This window comes from Pristiophorus japonicus, chromosome 1 (genome assembly GCF_044704955.1).
Source record: "Pristiophorus japonicus isolate sPriJap1 chromosome 1, sPriJap1.hap1, whole genome shotgun sequence".
Taxonomy (NCBI): Eukaryota; Metazoa; Chordata; class Chondrichthyes; family Pristiophoridae; genus Pristiophorus; species Pristiophorus japonicus.
In genome coordinates this window covers 319,109,360-319,129,041 of record NC_091977.1, presented here as the reverse complement: position 1 = coordinate 319,129,041, position 19,682 = coordinate 319,109,360, and the positions used below count along the sequence as shown (strand labels likewise).

The window sequence follows — 19,682 nt, the reverse complement described above, 5'->3', positions numbered from 1 at the left end:
TTACCCTAATAATTCTGCTCAATAAACCTTCTCCCATCTGGATCCTGCATTAGAGAAGTAGTCAGCAATACAGGCTGAGATAGTACAGGCCCCATTCGTTTTAAATCTCCAGAATCTCCTCAAATATCCTGCGATAAATTCAAATGATTTTTCAATAAAAAAATATATAAACTCAAATGCCTTCTATCTTATAATGAACTCCAAATATATTTGAGTACTAATATAAATACCTTTCCCACTGTAAAGTAACTGTTCTCCTCTGAATACTGAAGTGCTGCTTTTGCTGAGTGTTCCCGATTTCAAAATGGCAGCACCGCCCACAGCCCATTCCCGCCCACTTAAGATTGAGTAAAAGCATCTTCACCAGGACGGTATGCAGCTCTGGCGATATGTTATCAAACTTGCATTTTTGGGCGGTTCTACATGGCGGACGGTGTGCATACCGCCCGGCGGTATGGCAATCATGAATCTTCTGCCGAACGGTATGTTGGCAGTAGGTACCTGTTTTTTGACGAAACTTGTATTTTTCGGCAGTAGTGAGCTGTATGTCAATGAATTTCGGGCCCAAAGAGTGGAAGACAAACAGAAGGACAGACAGGACTATTTGGCGGGGTGGAGGGGGGTCAGGAAGGGGGAGAAGGCAATATAAAAGATAACTGGAAATGTGTAGATTAAAATGAATTTATTTCAGAACCTCAAGATTATGTTAGAGTTGACACTGTTGTTATAATGTTATCATCTGCTTACATTCAAAAAAAATGTGCATTTTAAAAATAGCATTCAAATGTTTTATCTTCTACCAGGAAGGTATTTGACTTGCCCTATTGCTAGTTCTGTCCTGTGATCCAGTGCAAAATAATAATTATACAGCTGAATGTGAATCTCAGTAACTCAAGTCAAAGAATTAAAATTGATACCATTTTATACAGTTGGCAAAACCAAGATCTATCTCTTTCATTATTGGTGTTAACATTGTATTTCTAACCAAGTGCCTGTAAATAATATTTCATATTCGATTACCAGTGTGTTTAATTATTTATATAGGGAAGTAATGTGAGACCTTGTGTATTTACTGCCCTGAGTTGAACTCTCATGGATTAACACATGGGCTTAATTTTCCCCAAGGCCATTTTTTTGGTGCCCGTTTTTTGGGGCCCAACTACGCCAAAAAAAATCATCCAACTTTCCCCATTTGAATTGTTCATTTTTGGCGCTGCCTAGTCTGTCCTTTAGTTTTTGGGGGTGGGGCCAAAGATCTGCGCCAAAAAGATCGGGTTGCCAGAGAAACGAGGGACACATTGCGGGCTCAGGCTGGAAAGTGAAATGTACAACACATTCTGGCCAGCTCACCCACAAGCATCTTGCACTTTGCAGCAACATTCCATCATTAAATTATTAAAAGTGTTTATGCCAAAAATGTATCCCCTCCCGGCGCCGCTCCTAACCCTGGCCGAAAGGCCTCCCGGTGCCGGGTGCTTCTGCTAACCCTGGCCGAAAGGCCTCCCGGTATTGCTCCTAACCTTGGCCGAAAGGCCGCCGAGTGCCGCTCCTAACCCTGACTGAAAGGCCTCCCCCTCCCGATGCCAGTTACCGCTGCTAGCCCTGGCCGAAGGGCCTCCCTCCTCCCGATGCTGGTTACCGCTGCTAGCCCTGGCCAAAGGGCCTCCCTCCTCCCGATGCCGGTTACCACCGCTAGCCCTGGCCGAAGGGCCTCCCTCCTCCCGATGCCGGTTACTGCCGCTAGCCCTGGTCGAAGGGCCTCCCGGTGCCGGTTACCGCTCCAACTCTGACCGAAAGGCTCCCCCCGCTCCCCCCGCTCTCTCCCACGCTTTCTCCCTCTCCCACTCTCTCTCCCTCTCTGCTGCTGCTGTCTGAGCCGTGAAACTGCATCTGCTGCACTGATTTTCTTACCTGCACCGATATTCTTAACTGCCCAGAAGGTTTTTCCACAGCGGGTCACATACACCGTCCTAAGAAAAATTGGAGTAAATCGGAGCTGGCCAAACTTGCTTAAATGGCCAGAATTGGCGCGGGTGGCAGGTTACGCCGCCCATGACACCACAAAAAACTAACTAAAAAAATCGTAACTGAGTTACGCTGGTGCACAATCTTTGGGGAAACTTGGATATTTTAATTTAGACTCAAAAAAATAACATGCGACAAAAAAACGGCACAGATAACTGGGGAAAAATGAGCCCAATATGACTAGTGTTATCACCATTCGGTTAACTCTACACCTGGTACATCTAGTGTTATTATAATGTTAACCCAACACATGATATAACTAGTGTTATTGCCATAGCATTACCCAATACATGGTATGTCTAGTATTATTGCCAACACATTGTACAATGGCTGTACTTTTGATTTTTGTTCTACAAACTTTTCTGCACTTACCAACTTTTATTTTTATTCTGTAATTTAGGTGAACGGCCTTTTAAATGTGGTGATTGTGGAAAAGCTTTCAACCAGAAAGGAGCACTGCAAATCCACATGATCAAGCATACAGGCGAAAAACCCCATTTTTGTGTTTTCTGTCCAGCGTCCTTTTCACAGAGGGGTAATCTACGAGCGCACATACAGAGGGTTCATACTGAGGTATTGGTATTCCCATAATGGGTAATAAATATTTCAACTGGGAACAATAGCATAGTGGTTATGTTATTGGACTAGTAATCCAGAGGCCTGGACTAATGATTTGGAGACATGAGTTCAAATGGCAACTGGGGAATTTAAATTCAGTTAATTAAATAAATCTGGAATAAAATGCTAGTATCAGTAATGGTGACAATGGGCTCGAGTTGCTCCTTTTTTTTGGAGCAACTAGTTTAGTATGGAGCATCTTAGAAATTGCAATTCTCGGCATTTAGTTTACTCCAGTTCTAGTCAGTTAGAATAGTTTCATTTTAGAACAGTTTTTTTTTCAAAAGGGGGCGTTACCAGCCACTTAAGCCTGTTTTGCAAGTTTAGGCAGCGAAAACTTACTCCAAATTGGAATGGAGTAAGTGTAGATTTTTGTACGCTCAGAAAAACCTTGCCTACACTTTATAAATTAGGCGCAGGCAGCGAGAGATGGCGGGGAAGGGAAGTTAGATGGAAGTTAGGGGATTTTACAAAGCATTGAACACTTCACTTTTAACCATAAAGATGCATAGAAACCATCATAATTTTTAAATAACAATAAATGAACATTAAATCAAGTAATAAAAATTGGAAGTCCTACCTTGCTGACCGGAGCACACACCGGAATAGACGCTTATTAATTTAGGTGTTTATTAATTTGGTGCTTCCAGATTGCAAGATTCCACTTTTAGAATTCCAACCAGTCCAGAATAAAAGCAGGGCGTTTCTCCCCCAGTCTAGGCACGCTCCCCATGGATGCGGTCTTGAAGTGTTATCTCCTTTGCCGAAATCTGTAGTTGTCAGAGAATGTTCAAAGTCGTGGATCCCGAGTCCAGCTCAGAGTCATCCGTGGCCTGAGCGCCCATCTTCTGAGCGGAGCACAGACTGACTCCGAACATGGGCTTGTGTAACTCCCGACCACAGAAAGTGAGTGGGCTTTCCCTCCAACTTGATTTGTCAGTCGGTCTGTCAATGAAACCAGCGGTTGCCCTCCCAGAAATCTCAGGCAGACGTTGCTTTCTGGGCTCCCAGTTAATTGGATCATCCCAGCAACAATTAAACACTAGCACAAGTTCTTGAATATATGCTCTCCATAAATTGAAAATTCTGAGCTGATATTTCTAGATAGAGTGTTAAAATGCTGGGTGTGAGTGTTTCTAGGAAGCCTGAGTCCCAATAACTCAGTACATTTTCAATGCCCGGGGAGCCCATTCAGCCAGGGATAGGGACGGCGTGCTTTGGGCCCCTCCCACGCAGCGTCACAGAGATTCGGGCTGTGAGAAGCTACTGCACATGTGCGTGCACTCTAGCGCGCATGTGCAGAGGTCCCGGCACTGTTTTCAGCGCCGGGACCTGGCTCTGCCCCACCCCACCCCTTTTGCTGCGCTACGCCAAGGCTGAAGACGTCCTGAGGAGCTCAGAAACTTACAAAGTAACTTTTCGATGCCCTTTTTATTCTAGAAAGTGAGGTGCGCTGTTTTTACAGGAGGCGGAAACTTGGTCCCAATGAAACTACCAGATTGTCGTTAAAAACCCTAAATGTCCTTTAGGGAAGGAAATCTGCCATCCTTACCCGCTCTGGCCTATATGTGACTCCAGACCACATAGCAATGTGGTTGCCTCTTAACTGCCCCAGCAAACCATTCAGTTGTACCAAACCGCCACAAAGAACAGCGGTTCAAGAAGGCGGCTCACCACCACCTTTTCAAGGGCAGTTAGGGCAATAAATGCTGGCCTTGTCGGCAACGCCCACATCCCATGGACAAATGAAAATAATCTAGGCTTCATCCAGAATTGATGTGGTTTAAATTTGGCTACGTTAGTACAGTACTGCTACTTTGTAATCTCTGAATTTCACTTTATTTTGCATTTTTTTTAAACTGATATACAATATAAACTGCTAAACAGTATATTGGTGTTTCACTAAAGTATGATCCTTTGACTATTTTGATAATTATTCACTGGTTTCTTTCTTGTTTGAGAGCCAGTCATTTATTAACCTTCTGCTATGTCCCTGATTTGTTTTTAAATGATTAACAATGAATCCTGAATGGAAATGTGTTGTTTCTGAGGTCAGTTCATTATCAAGCATGTATGTTCTATAACTCTGGAATAAAATTTCAAAAACCAACTCCTACTGTAGTACCAAATCAATACTAAATCTATGTTGCTGTATTAAGGTGCCTTCTGTGCCTTTCCAAAGTCTTTCAGAAATGTTGCACCCCTGTTCTGACACTTTTCATTCATTGTCTGCCTCCCTTGAAATTGTACCCGTATGCAATTTTCGGCTCCCAGCACTAGTGCTTACCCTGCCCTCATTGAAACCTGCACCAAGAGCCATGTATTACTATGATCATGAACTGAGCTCAGAAACAGCACCTTTCTATTCCTCGTAAGTCAACCCCCTCATCTCTGGAATCAAGCTAGTGAACCTTCTCTGAACTGCCTCTAAAGCAAGTATATCCTTTCGTAAATATGGAAACCAAAATTGTACGCAGTATTCCAGGTGTGGCCTCACCAATACCCTGTATAACTGTAGCAAGACTTCCCTGCTTTTATACTCCATCCCCTTTGCAATAAAGGCCAAGATTCCATTGGCCTTCCTGACCACTCGCTGTATCTGCATACTATCCTTTTGTGTTTCATGCACAAGTACCCCCAGGCCCTGCTGTACTGCAGCACTTTGCAATTTTTCTCCATTTAAATAAAAACTTGCTCTTTGATGTTTTTTCTGCCGAAGTGCATGACCTCACACTTTCCAACATTATACTCCATCTGCCAAATTTTTGCCCACTCACTTAGTCTGTCTATGTTCTTTTACAGATTTTTTGTGACCTCCTCACACATTGCTTTTCTTCCCACCTTTGTATCATCAGCAAACTTGGCTATGTTACACTCGGTCCTTTCTTCCAAGTTGTTAACATAGATTGTAAATAGCTGGGGTCCCAGCACTGATCCCTGCGACACCCACTAGTTACTGATTGCCAACCCAAGAATGAACCATTTATCCTGACTCTCTGTATTCTGTTAGTTAGCCAATCCTCTAACGCCGTCTGGAAGTCCAAATACACCACATCCACTGGTTCTCCTACATCCACCCTGTTCATTAAATCCTCAAAGAATTCCAGCAAATTTGTCAAACATGATTTCCCCTTCATAAATCCATGCTGACTTTGCCTGATTGAATTATGCTTTTCCAAATGTCCTGCTGCTGCTTCTTTAATAATGGACTCCAACATTTTCCCAACCACAGATGTTAGGCTAACTGGTCTATAGTTTCCTGATTTTTTGTCTGCCTCCTTTTTTAAATAGGGGCATTACATTTGAGTTTTCCAATCTGCTGCCCCTCCCCAGAATCCAGGGAATTTTGGTAAATTACAACCAATGCATCCACTATCCCTGCTGCTATTTCTCTTAAGATCCTAGGATGCAAGTCATCAGGTCCAGGGGATTTATCCGCCTTTAGTCCCATTATCTTACTGAGTACCACCTGCTTAGTGATTGTAATTGTGTTCCTTCCCCCTATAGCCCCTAGACTATCCACTATTGGGATATTGTTTGTGTTCTCTACCGTAAAGACTGATGTAAAATATTTGTTTAGAGTTTCTACTTTCTACCATCTCCATGTTCCCCATTACTAATTCCCCAGTCTCGTCCTCTAAAGGACCAACATTTACTTTAGCCACTCTTTTCCTTTTTATATACCTGTGGAAACTCTTGCTATCTGTTTTTATATTTTGTGCTAGTTTACTTTCATAGTCTATCTTCCCTTTCTTAATCATTTTTTTAGTAATTCTTTGCTGTCTTTTAAAAGCTTCCCAATCTTCTGTCCTCCCACTAGTTTTGGCCACTTTGTATGCCCTTGTTTTTAATTGGATACCGTCCTTTATTTCTTTAGTTAGCCACAGATGGCTATCTTTTCTCTTACACCCTTTCCTCCTCACTGGAATATATTTTCCTTGAGAGTTGTGAAATATCTCCTTAAATGTACACCACTGTTCATCAACCGTCCTACACTTTAATCTATTTTCCCAGTCCACTTTAGCCAACTCTGCCCTCATACCTTCATAGTCTCCTTTATTTAAGCTTAGTATGGTGGTTTGAGATCCAACTTTCTCACCCTGCATCTGAATTTGAAATTCAACCAAGCAATGATCACTCATTCCAAGGGGATCCTTTACTAGGAAATTGTTTATTAATCCTGTCTCATTGCACAGGACCAGATCCAAGAGAGCTTGCCCCCTGGTTGGTTCTGTTACATACTGCTTAAGGAACCCGTCCCTTATACACTCTATGAACTCTTCCTCAAGGCTACCCTGACCAATTTGATTTGTCCAATCAATATGGAGGTTGAAATCACCCATGATTATTGCTGTTCTCTTTTTACAAGTCCCCACTATTTCCTGGTTTATACTCCGACCAACAAAGTTGCTACTGTTAGGGGGCCCATAGACTACGCCCACCAGTGATTTTTTTTCCCCCTTATTATTTCTTATCTCCACCCAAACTGTTTCAACATCCTGATCATTTGAGCCAATATCATTTCTCACTATTGCAGTGATTCCATCCTTTATCAATAGAGCTACCCACCTCCTTTTCCTTTCTGTCTGTCCTTTCAGATTGTCAAATACCCCTGAATATTTAATTCCCAGTCCTTGTCACCTTGCAACCACGTCTCTGTAATGGCGATCAGATCATACCCGTTGGTATCTATTTGTGCCGTCAACTCATCTATTTTGTTACGAATGCTACGTGCATTTAGTCAAAGTGCCTTTAAATTTGTTTTTTTACCCTTTTTTCCTGCTTGTTTCCTCTCTCCTTCAAACTCACTTTCTTTATTTTTGCTTTCTAATTCCAGCGTTACTCCCCCAAGTAACTAGCCCCCCCCAAGCCAGGCCAATCATTGTAATCTATTGTGATGATGTAAATTACTGTAGACTGAGCTTTGGTTAGGTTAAATAGTAATAAGTATACAAAATAAAACCAATACAGTTGATCTCTGATACTTCAGCTGCAACTCCATTTTTGGTCTCTTTTAATACCCCTAATTTCTACTCGAATGCTTTATGTTCACATGTTAACATCACTCAGTATAATTTTACCCCACTTATTATTTCCATTCATTAAAAGTGAAATATAAGCTTTATAAGGAAAAGGATTGAGCAGATATTAATTTTAAGCGATAACCTCATTGATTTTAATCCCGAGTGGGTTTTGGGTAGGAGGGTGTGAAACTTAGCCATCAGCCTAAGTTTTAGGTTTGGGGTATTTTAACTCCCAAGCCTTGTTTAAAAACTGTCTCTAAAGTTTGGGAAGAGGGAGCAGATTGGCTGCTGGCAGGGAAAGACCAGGCACCCCTTGGCTTTCAGGGAAGGTGTTTGAGGAGGGTCCCGCAGGAGAGGAAAGGCTGGGGTGCAGGGCGAGTCCAGGGCAGGGAAGACTGTGACTTTCCTTTGTCGGACCCGGAGCAGCACTCCTTCTGGCCCCACAAAAGGAAAGTTTTACATTTTAACTCAGAGGGCCACATTTGCTTGCAGAACAGGTGCATACCTACTTCTGCCTGGCAGGAAAGACATGGCTGCTTCCCGCTCAGGCTCCAGTTAGAATGCAATTGGGATCCCATTGATGTAGTAGGACCTGGATTTATGAGGCACCAAGCTGCTTTAGGTGCCTCAAAGGCCTGCAGAGCACTGCAGTTTAAAATTGGGAAGGAAAGGGTCAACTTCCGAGCTTGGTAAGTAACCTGCTCATTTTTAACTGGTCACCTGCTCGATAATGTATTTGGATTGTGGCATTCTGCACAAGGTTTTAGGGGGGAAAAAAATCCATGTATATATTTCAGAGCGAGAGATTAATTGTGAAGAGAGAAGTCCGAAGAGCTGAGCTCAGTTTCATGATTCACAATTGCCATGCTGTTTTATATCCCTCACCTTTTGATTAGCAATGAAAGCAATGACCTTGAATTTGTGGTCAGCATGACGGCGAACTGTCAGTGATGCCCACACACTGCCTTTGAAACTGACTGCAAGTTCAGGATTTCCGCATGCACTAAATCTTGAACTTGCGATCCATCAAGTTACGAATGCACTGAGGCTTCGTTGCATCATTCACCTCCTGATAGAAATCAACATGCTGGCGAAAAGTTGGGAGAATTGCCCACCTACTCCAATGTAATTACATTTTAATTTTTAAGTTTTGTGCAAGCAGGCACAGGAAGCCTGTTGCACAGCGTAAGGGTTTCAGAAGAAAAGTTTTTTTAAATTGGGAATGAAGTTCTAACACAACACAATTAATGGACCTGAATTTGCGGTCGGAGGCTTCCTGCGGGTGGATGCCTACAACCATCAAAGAATTTACGAACTTAACTTCTGTCTCGGGATCCATGGAGATTTGCGCTCCTGGGCCTCGATGCGTAGGCCTGCATAGAGGCCCACATATCCCAGGGATACATGCGGTTCGCAAGCGCCTCTGGGATCATGTGGGCCGGCTCAACCAATAAAAGGAGATCCCCATTCATGCTTATGAATGGGGATCACACAAAAATGCAATTAACATAACAAATAAATAAATAAGTAATAAGATATTTAAAATAAATTAAAATACAATGGGGGGGGAAGGGGGGGAATTGCGGTCGGAGGCTTCCTTTGTACGAGCGCCACCGACCCGAAAAAATCTATAAAAGTAACTGGTGGTCCCAGAGGAATGTAGGATCCATCGGAGGCCTAGATTTGCTGCGCAGATGAAAGATGTCTTTCAGATACGTACATACATGCTGGAGTCACGTGGGCCTGGACCACCAATCACTATGCAGTATTCTCATTGATAAAAATGAGAACTCCGTTTGTACGAGTTCCCATTACTATCAATGAGAATAACCCCCAAAACACCGCAACACAGCATAATAAATAAAACATCTCACATATTTAAAATTAATTGAAATTAAATGCAATTAAATATTCTAGAAAAAAATATAATTTGGGGAATTTTTTTTAATGTGTTTTGATAGGGTTAACAATAAACTTACCTTAATGGACAGGATTTTTAATATAAAAATGAGTGTTTAAATTGAATTTTTATATGTTTTTAAAGTATTACGCTGGTAAAAGTAAGCTATACGTCTGCTTTTACCAGGCGTAAAAGTTTGAAGGACATTCGCTGGGCATGACTTGGGCAAATAGCACAATCACTCCTGCACGGATGTCTTCCCGGGGATGCGGAGGATCTGTCTTTAGAAATCTTGACAGATCTGAAAAGCCGTATTTCGGCGCATGCACATCTGCCCCGAAAACTGGCTTCGCCGGGTCCATGCGTACTTCGTACGGACCCGGCAAGGCCGGAATTTTCGGTACAACATAATTAATCATTTAAAACAAATTTTATTTTTTGAAAAATCAATTTTAAAGTTTTAAAGGGGCTAAAAATAACCATACCTTATTTTACATGTGTTTTAATGTTTAACTGAATGAAAACAAATTATTTTTATGTTTTTTAAAACTCTTACGCTGGTAAAAGCAGGTCTTATGCCTTAACAGATCGCAAGGTCCGGGTTTTAGCACATGCGTAGCACATGCCTAAACACGGATCATGCACTGCTCCTACGGGCGCTTGCGCACCTCGTGCATGCCCATAGGGGCTGCAAATTACAGCCCATTAGGTACCATGGATTGTACATTGTACATAGTACCCTGCAAATGGTTTACAATCAGCAAAATGCAAATTTGAGCAATTATTCCCATTTTTCTTTTAATTCAAATCATGAGAATGGAAGCATTTTTATTTTTAGATGTCCCGAATATATATCACCAGATGGTATGTTTAGTGTTGTAATTACTGAGGAAATTGATCTAGATATTTTGTAGCATATACTCCACCGAGGACAGTGACTGTTTTGCTATCTATAGTAACATAACCACATTACAGAATGATCTTGTCAGTCATTAACTTGTTTTTAAAAAAAGCATTTGAAGAGTTTTCTTTTTGATGTGAAAATTATTTTTAAACAGTTAATGTCGGTTGCAGAGGAAAGAGAGAAAAATGTCAGATAGTTTGAAACAGGATATTTTAGATAAAATTTGAGATTAACGATAGAACTTTTTTCGGAGAATCTCAAATCTATATAATCTATATAAAGGAGAGACAAAGAAAGGTCCCGGTATTCCCATTGAGTTTGCCTAGAATTTTACTTCAGGAGTATTAGATTGGCAAAAAAATGGAACTTGGATGCAAGTTTCAATGAAGTAGGAAGCAGTAAGAAATTAGTGATTTACTGCGAATGTGACCATTAAATCTGGCGAGATCCGAATGAATAACTTATAGGCTAAGAATTAGGAAGTAAAAGAACCATCGCCCCATGTGATCGCAGGTTCACATATGCACAACGGTGCGCTCTGTGGGGGAACACGCTGCGCTTCAAAGGAAGTTCTTGCAGCGGGGGGTCGCACAGGCTAAGTGCGGATTTACTTGCAATGTCAGCGGCATACTCCTTAGCTTCACCACCGACAGCAAATTCAGGCCCATTTTACCTCTTTAGTTTTGCAGGAAGCAGCATGATATGTTTCAAACGGTATTACCAAATAAATATTTGAAGATTTTTTAGTAGCATTTCATGCTGCCTTTGATGGGCAGAATGCTTCCGTGCAGCATCTTTAAGCGATGTTTCCATTTTTTGTTCCTTTTTGTAATGAAGGTCATAATGACCAGAAGCACGATAAAATATTATTAGAGTTTAAAATCTCGTATTAACGGCACCAGCATTGTGACTAAATTACTATAGTTCTATTGTTTAATTTGAATGTCATTGTTTCCTTTTTGCTGAAATTGCTATGCTCCTTTATTTCTGCTTTCTTTTTTTTTAAAAAGGTGAAGGATGGTGACCAGCCAGCATATCAGTGTGAAGAATGTAGTTGTGTCTTCAGAAAACTAGGCAGCCTTAATGCACACATCAGCAGGATGCACTCAGATGGATCAGAATCCTCGCGAGTAATCACTGACACTGCACACAGTGTACCGGTAAATTATACTTGTGTGACTCCAGAATTATTGTTGGCCTCTGGTTAAGAAAGATATTTGTCCAAAGTTATGCCAACATGGAATGTTCCATTTGGAAAAATATCTAAACTGCCAAAACCATGCACTACAATATGTTGTGTTCAAACCATTACGGCAAGTCAGTGTGGTTTGTCATATATAATAGTGCATCTCTCAAAATGTACTACCTATTTCTCTGCATAGGACTGTATCTGCCACCTATCTGTCCATTCTGTTGTATGACCTCCTCCAGTCTTCAGTTTGTCACGCTCCCAATTTGGTAAGATGAACAAACTTCAATATCATTTATTTTGTGCCTATGTCCAAATCATTTATAAAAATGGAAAACAAAGGAAAACTTTGCTCAGATCCCTGGGCACACCACTACCCACAATCCTCCCCCCCCCCCCCCCCCCAAATCTATTTACATTTGCTCTCTGCCTTCTGTCTCCTCGCCATCTCTATCCATTAAACTACATTCCCTTTAACACCGTGTGCTTTAATTTCATATGTGGAACCTTATCAAATGCCCTCCGAAAAATCGGCAGTATCTGCCACATTCCCTTTATCTATATATGTACATAAGTCTCTGACATATGTAATCCATTGTATAGAATAATTGCCCAGTCATTCTCTGTTAACCTATATTACTGTCTACTCATTTGTCTAGATTATTACTACGTTATAAATGAGTCTCTTTTGCACAGTAAGAATTTGCCACGATTTGACAAATGTCCTTGACTTCAGTATTATTAAAAGGTGATTATATCAGGGCTCTTAGTTTATCTTTTTGAACATTCATCCAGCACTTGTGTATGCATGTAGACTGCGGAATACTGCAAAATGTCAGGACGGGCAGAACGGTTATCTGTAACTCTAATGCATTGAGACTGGGTGTAATAATATAATATGCTCGCAGATTTTTCACGGTGCGTTGGAGGGAATATTAAAAATAAGAATGTATAACAGAATGTATTGTCAGAGTCACTGATTTACAGTGACTGAATATGTCACATTCTGTTTTATTACTTGGTATTCTAGGATCAAAGTCCACGACTCTTGTTCATTCTCCAGTGTTGCCTTTACACACTGCTTTTTTATTGCATAACATTTGCGGATGCATTGATTGTAACAGAGTCTGATCGCATTCTTAATAGCTCTTTCGGCAGAAGAATGTTATCTTATCAGAGACGGTTAAGAGAGCTGAAGACTTTCACTACAAGCAGTAACCATCTTACTCATTTCCCTGATGGTTTTCATAATAAGCACAGACTTTCACGTAACATTTTCAAAAGTAATATTTCTGCAAATTCACACCGCGGAACATTAGAGTTAGAAGTTCAGTATAAAACAGGCTTTTGCTTTAAAATTGGAATCTTTGAATATTAGCATAACACAAATGAAATTCCTCTGCTATTTTAAATGGGAGTTAATCATTTAAAATAAACAGATTAACACTTTTATTAATATAGTGGACAAAGGAATCTCATATGAACGTGGTGAGCTCTTGCAGGCTAATATTTGAAGACTCCAATTGTAAAGTATTTTTGCACTATTTTATGTGAGTCAAAAACCGCAATGCTGTAATGTTTTTGTTTTGATTCACCAATAATAATGTGGTTTCTTAAAACGATGAATGACTGTAGTCTGGTGTAAATCGCAGCCTGGCTTCGTTCATATATTCATTTTTGTCATGACAACAGGCAGTTGGATCATCGCCAGTAACCTCCACAGGAGGTCACCAAGGAGCACAAGCAGTGACCGATGTTATACAGCAGCTCTTGGAGCTGTCGGAGCAGGTGACTGGAGAGGGGACGCAGTCTCAGCAGCCAGTGCAGCAAATCACCATAGAGGGCAGTATCAATCAAGACATCTTGCAAGTGAGTTCTCCACCTGCACTTCACGAGCTATAGAAATAATATTACAATGCCAAACCAGCTTCCGCATCTTTGAACCACAGACAAGCAGGTAAAAATGAATGAGGCACCATCTTGGTTTTCTTTAAACAATCCTGGAGATTTGAATTAAAAAACAAATGAAGTGAGGACACAAAATTGAATGATGGTTCTCTGAATTTTTTTGTTTTGGGGTCGATAGCAGAACAGCTGTCGAGTAAAAACATGCACATACAACCTTATTGAGTGTTCTTATGACAAAATGTGTAGATAGACCTTTTTATCTTTTTAGTTTTGCACTCTCTTTGATGCAACTGTTGATATCAAACTCCACTTGTAATTCTTTTATGAACTACTATGAAATGTGTTGTTTTGGTTGCATTACTGTGAAAGTTACACCCAACACATGTTTTGAACCTGACCTCATTAACCAACTGTTCTTCTGTGTAATTTTATGTGATAGTTCTAATTTTTACTAGATATTATATTTAATGTATGTTTATTTGAAATGACTTTTTCCATTTAATTACAGCAAGCCTTAGAAAACAGTGGGCTAACAACCATTCCCATTCAAGCTCATCAATCAGAGTCTGGTCAGCTGAGGGCTTCGTTATCTCGAAGTCAGTCCCAGGATGCACAGACTACACCACTTCAACAGACTCAGTCTTCCGCTCCGCAGTCGCACCAGCAGCGCATGGAAAAACTGTCCGGCAAGGAGAATGCGGATGTGGTGAAAAAAATGATGTTGTATCCTGGTAAGTTAGAAACATCAGGTCTGAGAGAGCTATCCTTTTATCAGTTACATAAGTTTAATATGAATAATATTCGACATGAAGGGCTGGATTTGGGTCTTTTATGATTTTGTGGATTTGATAATGGAGGCGGGGCAGGAAAGTTAGCGGTCGGGAATAGTTTGCACCTCAGTAGGTAAGTTTGCGCATCTGGGCTCTGCGTCAGGGGGCGCAGCGCTATGGGAGGCGTTGTACACATCTCTTGGCGCTAGGATGGGAAACTCCCGAGCTATAGAGACGGCCCAGGAGTGCTCCGAGAGACGCCTGAGGGTGGGAGGGGAACCTAAAAAAAACCCACACAAACATTCCCAAAACATTGCCCACGTCCCCACAACACAAATCGCTAAAAAAATTAAAAGAAAAAACAATCACACTTACCTTAGGAGTCCATTACTCACCTCTTCGCCGACGGGATGGTTGGACCGCCCTGATATCGCAGGCGGTTGTTGAGAGGCGCAATTCCGGGCAGATGGATCAGGCAGGAGTTCAAACTCACGCTGGTGTCGCAACCAGGGGCGTTGCAGTTCTTCTGGGCAATACTGCTCTGCGCCACTGCAAAACCGGACCAGAGGATCGCTGCGGAGTCCTGGAGGCTGACCACCCGCTGAGAAGACCTCACGGCCGCCATTGCTGCCATCCCAGGGCAAAAAACGGAGCGCAGAAGACTGGAAAATCCAGCCCAAAGGGTTTTGTTAGTGTAAATAAGGAGAAACTGTTTCCTGTAGCAGAAGGGTCGGTAACTAGGGGACACAGATTTAAGGTGATTGGCCAAAGAACCAGAAGTAACATGAGGAAGAAGATTTTTACGCAGCGTGTTGTTGTGATCTGGAATGCACTGCCTGAAAGGGTGGAAAGGGAGTACCTTTCAAAAGGGAATTGGATAAATACATGATGGGAGAAAATAAATGACTGGGCTAAGGGGAAAGAGTAGCAGAGTTGAACTAATTGGATAGCTCTATCAAAGAGCCGGCACAGTCACACGGGGCTGAATGGCCTCCTCCTGTGCTGTGTATAATTCTATGATCTGGCATTTGATGGAGAATAATGCACATATGTTTTTTTTTAAACTTGGTTGTGTAAGACACCGAATATAAATTTTAGAATAAAATGTCAAAGATTAATGTAACAAATGGTCAAATCATATGTTAAGCCAAATGTCACCCATTTACTTTTTGATGAAGATTAGAGTGCAGTGCCAACTTCACAAGGAGTTATCTGCCAAGGGATATAGAAAGGCTAAGTGAGTGGGCAAAAATTTGGCAGTTGGAGTATAATGTGGGAAAATCTGAGGTTATCCACTTTGGTAGGAAAAATAAAAAAGCTAATTATTATTTAAATGGGTAGAGATTACAAAATGCTGCAGTACAAAGAGATCTGGGGATCCTTGTACATAAAACACAAAAAATTAGCATGCAGGTACAGCAAGTAATTAAAAAGGCAAATGGAATGTTAGCCTTTATTGCACGGGGGATGGAGTATAAAAGTAGGGAAGCCCTGCTACAACTGTACAGGACATTGGTAAGACCACACCTGGAGTACTGCATACAGTTTTGGTCTCCTTATTTAAGAAGGGATATACTTGTATTGGAGGCAGTTCAGAGAAGGTTCACGAGGTTGATTCCTGAGATGAAAGGGTTGACATATGAAGAAAGATTGAACAGTTTAGGCCTATACTCAGTGGAGTTCAGAAGAATGAGAGGTAATCTTATTGAAACATATAAGATTCTGAGGGGGCTTGACAGGGTAGATGCAGAGAAGATATTTCCACTCGTGGGAGAATCTAGAACTAGGGGGTATAGTTTCAGAATAAGGGGTCGCCCATTTAAAATGGAAATGAGGCAAAAATTTTTCTCTGAGGGTCATGAATCTGTGGAATTCTCTACCCCAGAGAGCTGTGAAGGCTGGGTCATTGAATGTATTTAAGGTGGAACTAAACAGATTTTTTATGAGAGTCAAGGGTTATGGGGAGCAGGCGGGGAAGTGGAGTTGAGGCCAGGATCAAATCAGTCATGATATTAAATGGCGGAGCAGGCACGAGGAGCCAAATGGCCTACTCCTGTTCCTATTTCTTATGTTCTTATGTATACTATCCTCGTGTGAGTCGCATAATCCCTGATTATCTTCATGCCACTTGATGGGTAATAGTAAATATTATAAGCCTGCATCTAGTGGTACGGATTTAATTCTTGCATAAAAATTAAACAGATACCCAGCATAATAAAATAACTCTCATCTAGGACTGAATTAAGAACTACATGAAAGCAATCTAATTAATGACAGGCAATGTGATTTTGGAATGGGCTGATTTTGCCTCACCAGCCTCATAGATGTAGTGAGGACTATCATCCCAAATTGATGAGGGCAGGGGGAATGCATATGATGTCATACACTAGACTTCCAAAAGGCCCTTGACAAAGAATCACAGAAGCAAAGTACTGTGGCTGCTGGAAATCTGAAATAAAAACATAAAATGCTGGAAATACTCAGCAGGTCAGGTAGCATCTGTGAAGAGAGAAATAGAGTTAACGTTTCAGGTCATCAATCAGAAAGTAATGATTCAGTGGTGTTGACTGGTGGATGTAATTAATTCCACAGTTTTGAGGTCCTAGTAAGAATAGGAGATAGTTCAATAGTTCTTGATTTCAAAACAGTGAGGATGCAAGGAGGAGGAAGAACATATTTGCAACTTAGGGGATCCGTAGATTTTTTTTATCAACTCCATCTATGTATTTATTAGGACATTGTGAATATTTCTACATTAATTTTCATTAACTGACGTTTTAATTCTTTTATATTCCCAGGGTCTGTCCGGCGAGTGAATGGAATTAGATGGCACATGTGTACGTATTGCACAAAAGAATTTAAAAAGCCTAGTGATCTAGTACGACATATTCGTATTCACACTCATGAGAAACCATACAAGTGCACTCAGTGTTTCCGGGCATTTGCTGTGAAAAGTACCCTCACTGCACACATGAAGACGCACACTGGCATCAAGGAGTTCAGATGCCCCATGTGTGCAAAGATGTTTTCCACTCAAGGGAGTCTAAAGGTTCATCTTCGGCTTCATACAGGTATCTTTTAAACGATTTCTACATCAATTTGAAATGTTTTCTGGAATAACCCGGTGATGTCCTGAAAGAGAGCTTTGAATAAGTCAAATTAAAATAGGTGCTGTTAATGAACATGGAAAAAATCACCCACACTTTGCTTTAACAAACTTTTAGTATTGATTCAAAAGAGTGCTCATTGCATTTTTATCCATAATGCAATATATAGATATGATTGAGTTATCAATTCCAGAATATCAAGATAGTTGACAAAAGTAATCTACTAATGCAATATTCAACAGTTTACTGGAATGAACACAATCCTACAATGAGAAACTCCTGGATAACCTGTAAGAACCTGTCATATGTAATCGATTTCTATTGTGAAATAAAAAATGTGTTGTTATTAATTTTGTTAAGTTCCAGGCTGCACTTATTTATTTTAAATTACCTTTTTAAAACTTTTTTAAAAATGAGGACAGATATTTTATTGTAAGGAAGTTATACAGAGTTAAATATTCATCCTTTGTGCTCTTGGGACAGAGCACCATGCTCACAGCCACATATTATGATGGTGTACTCAATTCCTGATATGCACTCTTGCTGTACAAAGTTGTCTGTGGGGAGCGGGAATTATGACAATTTACCATGCAGTTGTTTCAGAGTTTTGATGCAAATTTCTGCCCGGCATTTCCCATACACTGATGTTTCATAAAAATGAGATTTGGATTTATACAGCCCCAACTGAGCCACGGCCAATAGCTCTGATCTCTCTTAGGCCATTATGAGCAAGTGTGGAGCAGAGACTAGGCATCCTATCTCAGGGAAAGAAAGAAAGTCCAAGGGAGAGTTATCCTATGCCTATATAGTTTATATAGGACCCTACAAACCCCCTGGGAGGACAGACACACCGACATTAGTGTCCTCGAACAGGCCAACATCATCAGCATCGAAGCACTGGCCACACTTGTTCAGCTCCACTGGGCAGGCCACGCAGTTCGCATGCCAGACACGAGACTCCCAAAGCAAGCGCTCTACTCGGAACTCCTTTACGGCAAACGAGCCAAAGGTGGGCAGAGGAAACGTTACAAGGACACCCTCACAGCCTCCCTGATAAAGTGCAACATTCCCACTGACACCTGGGAGACCCTAGCTAAAAACCGCCCTAAGTGGAGGAAGCGCATCCGGGAGGGCGCTGAGCACCTTGAGTCTTGTCGCCGAGAATGTGCAGAAATCAAACGCAGGCAGCGGAAAGAGCATGCGGCAAACCAGTCCCACCCACCCCTTATTATACATTAATGATTTAGACGAAGGAATTGAATGTAATATCTCCAAATTTGAAGATGACACAAAGCTGAGTGGTAGTGTGAGCTGTGAGAAGGATGCTAAGACGCTTCAGGGTGACTTGGACAGGTTAGGTGAGTGGGCAAATGCATGGCAGATGCAGTATAATGTAGATAAATGTGAGGTTATCCACTTTGGTGGCAAAAACAGGAAGGCAGAATATTATCTGAATGGTGACAGATTAGGAAAAGTGGAGGTGCAACGAGACCTGGGTGTCATGGTACATCAGTCATTGAAAGTTAGCATGCAGGTACAGCAGGTGGTGAAGAAGGTAAATGACATGTTGGCCTTCATAGCGAGAGGAATTGAGTATAGGAGCAGTGAGGTCTTACTACAGTTGTACAGGGCCTTGGTGAGGCCACACCTTGAATATTGTGTACAGTTTTGGTCTCCTAATGTGAGGAAGGACATTCTTGCTATTGAGGGAGTGCAGCGAAGGTTCACCAGACTGAGGAGAAACTTCTTCACTCAGAATTGTGAACCTGTGGAATTCTCTACTACAGAATGTTGTTGAGGCCAGTTCGTTAGATATATTCAGTTAGATGTGGCCCATACGGCTAAAGGGATCAAAGGGTATGGAGAGAAAGCAGGTACTGAAGTTGGATGATCAGCCATGATCATATTGAATGGTGATGCAGGCTCGAAGGACCGAATGGCCTGCTCCTGCACCTATTTTCTATGTTTCCCTCAACGACTATCTGCCCCACCTGTGACAGAGACTGTGGTTCTCGTATTGGACTGTACAGCCACCTAAGAACTCATGTTAAGAGTGGAAGCAAGTCTTCCTCGATTCCGAGGGACTGCCTATGATGATGATGATGATATAGTTTATAACTGGCAATTCAAAGCAGCACAGAAGTTTGGGGGGGACTCAGCTACTGTGAATGATGCATAGAGACTCTAACACGTAATACAGAAGGAGCGTAATCCTCAGGGAAAACAAAGATGAAACA

At 41.4% G+C, this 19,682-nt stretch overlaps 1 protein-coding gene across 4 annotated transcripts in view; it reads left to right on the top strand.

Annotated features, from left to right (window-relative positions):
- The window catches only part of LOC139272262 (zinc finger protein 236-like), a 229,206-nt gene that overhangs the window by 81,233 nt on the left and 128,291 nt on the right, over positions 1–19,682 (top strand). For all 4 annotated transcript variants that reach the window (XM_070888579.1, XM_070888578.1, XM_070888581.1 and 1 more), the window contains 5 exons: positions 2,426–2,598; positions 11,482–11,631; positions 13,353–13,529; positions 14,077–14,299; positions 17,137–17,409. In XM_070888579.1, the coding sequence (XP_070744680.1) occupies positions 2,426–2,598; positions 11,482–11,631; positions 13,353–13,529; positions 14,077–14,299; positions 17,137–17,409 (996 nt within the window). The remainder of the gene's footprint in view (positions 1–2,425; positions 2,599–11,481; positions 11,632–13,352; positions 13,530–14,076; positions 14,300–17,136; positions 17,410–19,682) is intronic.